At 39.4% G+C, this 8,062-nt stretch overlaps 1 protein-coding gene across 1 annotated transcript in view; it reads right to left on the minus strand.

Annotated features, from left to right (window-relative positions):
- The window catches only part of DDX47 (DEAD-box helicase 47), a gene marked incomplete at its 3' end in the record, with an annotated part of 28,415 nt that overhangs the window by 855 nt on the left and 19,498 nt on the right, over window positions 1–8,062 (minus strand). Inside the window, 3 exon segments of the mRNA XM_072420955.1 lie at window positions 2,059–2,175; window positions 3,907–4,025; window positions 4,686–4,788. Coding sequence (XP_072277056.1) covers window positions 2,059–2,175; window positions 3,907–4,025; window positions 4,686–4,788 — 339 coding nt within the window.

Below are 8,062 nucleotides of genomic sequence, written 5' to 3' on the forward strand. Positions count from 1 at the left end.
TCCAAATATATAGGATTGCGAGGATGTCTTTTGTACATAGCCCTCTTCATGTGACCCCCCATATATTCTATTTGATTTAGGTCTAGGCTCTAACTGGGCCATTCCAAGGCAAATTTTCTTCTAGTGCAGCAATTCTTTTGTACACAGCATCTTCTAGCAGATACCTAAAGTTTTTGGGCCAAAAGTGACTGGTATTTGGATCCATTAATAAATTCCCTCCACCTTGACTAAAGCCTCTGGTTCCAGCTGAAGAAAAGCAACCCCAAAGCATGATCCCATCTTCTACTGTAGGGATGGTGTTGTTTTGGCCATCTGGATTGTTTTTGTGCCAAATGAACATTTTGGAATTGTCCACAAAAAGTTCAACCCTTGTCCCATCAGACCATTTTAGCCAAGCCTGAATGTTTGTTTTATTTTTGGTAAAAAAGGCTACCTTGAAACCTTACACCACAGTCTAGACATATGAAAAATACAGGAGATTGTTGTCACATGTAGTACACAATAAGTACTTGGTAGCCAGGAAAGAGAGCAGTACACCTCTCAGTTCATTCATGCCCAAATAGTAAAAAACAGGCAAAGTGTTTTTTAAGGCATAGAATTAAATCAGTTTTACTCAATTTTTTAAAGCATCTAGTACACATAATACAAATACAAGGTGCTAAAGGTGGTAGTAATGTACATAATGGTGGACCTTGGCCAGAATAGTTACAATCATTATTGAGTGATTGATCACAAATCATATGGTTGTCTCTAATCCAACGCATTGTGCTGTTTCGCATCCTTAGGGGTCTTATGGAGATTTGTAACCAGTGGAAGGCCACTGCTAGTGACTGCTTTTTTGGGCACAAAAAGGGCAATGGGGGCAAGGGATGCTTAGTCATAAAAGCACAGAGGTTGTGTTGGGAGTTGCTGGATATTGGTATTCAAACACTTTGTTCTGGTGCTATCTGGAAAATAGCTTCCAGTGGGCTCATCCAAAAATTGGAATTGTTATCTGAAGTTGGCCATTCTTTTTTTTAAGAGAAAGTTGCTGGGCATTGTTATCTAAGCACTTCTGTTCTGGTGCTATAGAAAAACTTTAGCATCAAGTAGAATGATCCAATAAATGGAGGTATTACTAACAGATGGCCATATGTTTCATTCCATTTGAGGAGAAAGATAAGGCAGAGCTTCTGGTTCCCAGTTTTTTCAAGACTGCAAAGCTCCCAGGGCTGCCATTGTTTATTACCTGGACTAGCTGAAAGCTCGGTCATACTTAAAATTATATAATACTGTAAATCCACTCGAACTGGATGGCCATTGCCTTTTACTGTTTGCAAACAATTCCAAGAAGTCTCTTGTAAAAGAACAGCTTGTACTAGAGCATGCACTGAACTTTATCAACAGAGGATCAAGTTTACCCTACAAAGCCACTCCTTCACCTTCATCTTCTAAAGCAGTTTTCACATCCTCTTTCTTGCATATGCCTTAAGATAGTCCAAAGGCTGACACCGCTTATCTATCAAACTACATATCTTGCCACATGTTCACTCCGGCGGTCCTTCTGGCTATACTATTCTATACTACTCCTTTCCTTCTAGTGAAGAAACAGGTGATTTTACAACTTTATTTACTCTTATACCGCTTGTCTTACCCATTCCTATTGTTTAGTTTTTGCACAAATTCGGTGACAAGTAATGTAGAAAGCAAACCTCTCTCTTTATATAGCATACATGCACCTAACGATCCTTCTTCCTCCTACTTCCAGACCACCTCTTGGACCTTGCAATTTTGGTCACAAACGATTGTTGGAGTAACAATCATTATTCCGAAATACACTGTTCTTTTTCAAGAATAGATCACATATTTTGTACAAAGGTAATACCTTTTTCTTTGCAACTGACCAAGATAATATATAAAAAATCCAATTACATACATCCAACCTAAGAATCAAACTGGTGACAAAGTTCTTTTACTTCTACAATATCACAGAACTGTGCAAAAGAGTAATAAATTGGAAATCATTTGCATACAAATATCATTATTAATTGCTAATGCCAAGGAAAATACGAAACATACCTTGAACTTGGAAGGAATGAAAACATAATACTGCTGAAGTTTCTCCACTGTCTGATACTTGGATGATACTGCACATTTAACTGGGTCTTTCAATGCAGCTCGTTGTAATTTTTGTACCTGTTTAAAAAATAAACATTACAATTTAGATCCTCACCAGGTAACCCTTCAAATGCAGCATCTAATACAGAAGCATCAGACAAATTATCGTATGACAGATTGGATTCCTCTAAAACCCAAGGACCCCGCACAGAGAATTGTACCAAGTACACCTCTTAGCCTAGACTGGCCAGTATACTGGTAACTTCTAGGCAAAGGCATGAAATAGCAAAAGCCTGATTTAGGAGGACCTACAACATAATTTTTAGTCGTGCTCTTCCTTAGGAATGAAACGCCTTGCCAACCCTGGTTTTTAGGATCAGATTTAAGCACTTCATGGGAAAATCAAGTTCTGCATTCAAAAATTGTGAGCAGGCAGGATTCCTATTGCAGAATAAACACGCCATGTTCCTTTTGCAAGGGACATTCTTGCCTGCCTCTTCACTATTCCTTTCATAGTAGGATGCTGGGATATGGTGGGTGTCCCTGAACCTACCAGGGTTTCCAGAACTAAATGAACCCCCTAGACATATATGCATGTCAACCCAGCCTGGCTAATCAAGACAGCCAAAGTTCCGACACCCAGAAGACAATCAGATGCAAATGGAGTGCGGACAGGCGAGTTTAAGTAATAAATTTCGACCATCACCAAAGAGGATTTCTGGAGATCCACAGAACATTTGAAGACCCTTAAGAACAACAGTAATTTACAGTCAATATGTAGTAAAAATTCCAAATGTTCACCCACTAATTAGGTCATCAAAATAGACAGCCACTGTTTATTCTCAGATATGCAACTATCAACCAATTTTCCAAAGATCAGCATACTATGATATGATCACTTCCCTACTGTCTGCAAGGCATACCTTCATGTCAAGAAAGGTTGGTTAATGGACACTGAAGTCCAGGCTAGGATCTTTGGGTTTATAGGTGAGGACAAAAGATGCCTAATGCATAAAAATAAAATGCTGTGTGGCATTTTGGGGCACAAAAAAAACAAAACACAAAACTGCTGTATAGCACCAAAAAAAAATCTCAATTAGATTACCTTTATTACAAAGCTTTTAAAAGTTAAGTATAAAAAAAATGTCTACCCTTTTAAACAAAGATATATTAATGTAATATTATTTTACAATTATTTCTCATGTTTAGTAAGCCAACAATCATCACAACTAATGCATTACTAGATTAAGTACAATTACTTAAGACAATTAGCATAATGACCCTGACATAAAGTCACCGTGTAAAAGAGTATGAAGTCCTTGAAATTGGGCAAAAAGGCTCCAATTTCACAAACCTAAGTACAAACACTCCACCAAACTTAAATATTAAGTGTTGCTACTAGAAACAATATGGCGGAACATAGCATTGAATACAATACTGCCCTAAATTGTGTTTTACTGTAATGAATAGACTATATGCCATGCCTTTAAATCCACATTTCCACTTTGACAAAACTGTTCCCTAAAATCTACAAAAAGAAACAAAAAAACATTAAGAAAAAAAAAAACTGTCACTGTGTATACAAACGTAAATTTACCAAAACTCTACAAAAGATTTGTTGGGGAAAAATGTAACATTTGAGTTTTAATGCTTTTTCCCCCAGGTAATACAATATGAAACAATCCTAACTGTATAGGAGCTGAAAAATATTGAGAATCATTTGTGACAAGCGGAACCATCAAATATATTTTTTTTGAAGGTTACTAAAGAAAACTATTAATGAAAGTCTTTAGACTCAAAAGCTCAAACCTCAGTTTCAAAATCCATGTTAAGTATGCGGTCAGCTTCGTCCATCACCAAGTACTTAATTGATCGAAGACTAAAACCTTTGGTGTTTTCTAAATGATCAATAAGACGTCCAGGTGTGGCTAAAAAGGAAAAAAATAGATTTTCGAAGTAAAAGCTAATCAACTCCCAGGGCTTAATGATATATTAAGTTTCAAATCATTCTAGCAAGATTGAATATATTAACTCAAAAAAGTACCAAAAGCTGAGGTTTCTATTAGGATTTGTTACAGAGTTTGCTTTCAAAATAGCGCTTCACTGTAAGGATGGTGGGCACTGCTGGCCATCAATAGGATTTTTTTTTCTAAATAGTTTCATGTTTATCTTGGATGGATGTATGAACATGATGATTTGCATTTTTTTAGTTTTTATATATGTAACTATGTATTTTGATTATAAAAATACGTCTTAAAATATATATACATATACATACATATTGATAATGAAAAGGTTGTAAACTGTAACACAGAGCACAGCGGTAAATTAGTGACACTTTTACTTATCTTAAGATATTGTTCAGGGTGATCCAGGAAGGAAACCCAGAAAGCTAAACAAAGCATGTTAGCCTGATCAAACAAATACATTAAATAATAAAAAGTTAGCTCTGGCCTGTCCAATCCTGACTTGAGCTCAGAAGTGCGCATCAATGTGTCGCTCAGTGGTACTGACCTTTTGCCACGATAAAGGGATAGATTTGCTTTAAATACTATAAATATAGAGAAATGGTTATTTTTCAGTTGATCATCTCTTACCTTGAAGAGCTACAGGAATTGCCTCATTATGAATTTTTGTTGGAAGTTTCCATCCTAGTTGTTCGCACGTTTCACATAAAACATCTGTGACACCCTAAACAAATGTATATAATAAAGCAAGTTATTCATAATCTGTCAAATAATAAATCACTGGATTAAAATACACAGGAATTTAACTCATTATTACAGGATTTTATTAAACATGATTTATATTGTGTCAACATATTACACAGCGCTGTACATTTTAATAGGGGTTGCAAATGACAGAGAGATACAGACAGTGATACAGTAGGAGGAGAGGACCCTGCCCCGAAGAGCTTACAATCTAGGAGGTGTGGAAAGTATCACCTACCACCTTTACCTACCATTGGGTAAAATCAGAGAGGCTTCAGCCTTTATTATGTAAAGTAAAAATTTAGATGATAGAACCACTTTACCTTTAGAGTATTTTTAAACATAATTTCCCATGTAAAGTGGACCAATCATCACATTTTTAACATTACAGGCAGTCCCCAAGTTAAGGGCATCTGACATATGGACGAATCCTAAAATACAAACGGCTTCCCAGCCTTCCGTGTATAGAACAAGTGGGAAGGCGGGCGGTTTGCATGACTTGCAGAAGAAATCTTTTGCTAAACACAACTGAGGTTGTGGATTATTTTAAGGGGATGAGCTCTTTCTGCAGCCTCTTGTAACTCTTTAATGAGCAAGACAAACTCTGCAGTTGTATCTTTTTGCATATGAAAGCATAGCTTGCTCCAGAAGTTAATGAATGTCTAGGCTCCATAAAGATGTTTTTTATTTTTTGCTTTGTAGTGTGAGAAATACATACGCAGCCATTTCAGACCTCCTTGTGAAAATTAACCTGGAGGGTTCTGAGTTTAAAACAGTAAATCAATGACCAGGATTAAGTATGCAGCTGGAGAAGTCTAAGAAAAGTCTGTATTCGTGTGCACACCTATAGTAAGTATTTCAAATCAGATTTTGTGGCAACAGGCACCTACCATTCTTTTTGTAGAAGTTAGTGGTAACGCCCATAGTTGATCTCCTGGTATAGGTTTTCTTTATGGCCTATTAACACTGCTGCAGTAACACACATTCATTCTAAATGGCACCCTAATGCACTTTGGGGACTAATGTGTTTTGCAGTGTGCTGCCCGATGGCACATGTTCCTTCAAGTTAAGTAGCCGTTCATAGTTGACACTGTTGTGAAAGTGCTTTTAATGACATCCTAAATATAAAAAAACAAAAATGGACACCAAAAAAATCTCAGTGGGGGCAGGGGCTGTTGCCTAGCAATGGCGGGCATGATGATGCAACTTCCTGCATCTCCGTGCCTGACTCTTACAGTCCAGCTGATATCCCATTCTGCCATTAGGCCGGGCAGACGCAGCACTCTTGCCTAATCCAAACAGCTGTTCTACAGGGCTCTCCCAACAGATCCTTCCAGAAGGCAGAAAAATCATGCCGCTCAATCACTGATGCAGAGGGGGGAATTTCATTGGTATATATCTCTTTCCTAGTGACAAAAATTGTTTTATATGTCTCAGTGGGATGGAGATCGGACTGAGGAGTGGGAGGTTCAAGATTGGCAAGCTTTAGCTGCCTCTAAGTTGTCAATTTCTTTGAACACGTCCCTTAAAGGTCTTGCTGAGGTGGTAAATGGTACCAACCCCGATTAACAAATTGAATCCTACTATTTCTGTGTTATAGAGGCTGCAGACAGTTGGGCACCATGTTTCAAGCTTGGTGGACTTGTCCTAAAGTCTAAAGATTCTGGATTTGTATCTTTAATTTGCTGTTTATCGTTACACAATATTCAGAAAAAAGCAGAAAGTGCTTTAATCTCCAGGCTACCAGGTTCAGTACCTAAACCTGACTTTATATTAGTTAAATATATTTTCTTAGCAGCTCGCATCACAATTGCTTGCTACTGTGAGGCCTTGGCCACTCCACTTGATTTTACTAAACACAAACTAAACTGGATCATGACAAATGATAAAATAACTTGTACCTTACAAAACAACATGGATACATTTTATAAAACTTGGGATCTGTGGGTAGCCTACACTCAATACTAATTTTTCCTTGAGAACCCTTTACTATTTTTAAATCTCTACCCATCGTAGCTCCAACTAGAGACTGCTAAACTATACACCCCATATATGTCAAGGGGATCTAGTCTGTCTGTGGTGTCAAGAGGGATCTACTCTCTGTGTGGGTACATTACGAGGGATCTAGTTAGTGTACGTCACAAGGGATCTAGTCTGTGTGTGTCAGGAGGGATCTAGTCTCCATGTGCGTGCATTACGAGGGATCTAGTTAGTGTATGTCACAAGGGATCTAGTCTGTGTGTGTGTCAGGAGGGATCTAGTCTGTATGTGGTGTCAGGAGGGATCTAGTCTCTGTGTGCATGCATTACGAGGGATCTAGTTAGTGTACGTCACAAGGGATCTAGTCTGTGTGTGTGTGTGTGTCAGGAGGGATCTAGTCCCTCTGTGTGTGTGTCAGGAGGGATCTAGTCCCTCTGTGTGTGTGTCAGGAGGGATCTAGTCCCCCTGTGTGTGTGTCAGGAGGGATCTAGTCCCCCTGTGTGTGTGTCAAGAGGGATCTAGTCCCCCTGTGTGTGTCAAGAGGGATCTAGTCCCCCTGTGTGTGTCAAGAGGGATCTAGTCCCCCTGTGTGTGTGTGTCAAGAGGGATCTAGTCCCCCTCTATGTGTGTGTGTGTGTCAAGAGGCATCTAGTCCCCCTCTGTGTGTGTGTGTCAAGAGGGATTTAGTCCCCCTGTGTGTGTGTGTGTGTGTGTGTGTGTGTGTCAAGAGGGATCTAGTCCCCCTCTGTGTGTGTGTCAAGGAGTCCCTCTGTGTGTGTCAAGAGGGATCGAGTCCCTCTGTGTGTGTCAAGAGGGATCGAGTCCCTCTGTGTGTGTCAAGAGGGATCGAGTCCCTGTGTGTGTGTCAAGAGGGATCTAGTCCCTCAGTGTGTGTGTGTGTGTGTGTCAAGAGAGATCTAGTCCCCCTGTGTGTGTGTGTGTGTGTCAAGAGGCATCTAGTCCCTCTGTGTGTGTGTGTGTGTGTTTGTTTGTGTCAAGAGGGATTTAGTATGTGCGTGTATCAAGAGGGATCTAGCCTGTCTGTGTCATGAGGAGTCCAGTCTGTCTGAATGTGTGTATGTCATGAGGGATCTAGTCTGTGTGTCATGAGGGATCTAGTCTGTGTGCCACGAGGGATCTAGTATGTGTGTGTGTGTGTCAAGAGGGATCTAGTCGCTGTGTGTGTGTGTGTCAAGAGGGATTTAGTCCGTGTGTGTGTGTCAAGAGGGATCTAGTCGCTGTGCATGTCAAGAGCGATCTGGTGTGTGTGTGTG

This window comes from Pyxicephalus adspersus, chromosome 8, assembly GCF_032062135.1.
Source record: "Pyxicephalus adspersus chromosome 8, UCB_Pads_2.0, whole genome shotgun sequence".
Taxonomy (NCBI): domain Eukaryota; kingdom Metazoa; phylum Chordata; class Amphibia; order Anura; family Pyxicephalidae; genus Pyxicephalus; species Pyxicephalus adspersus.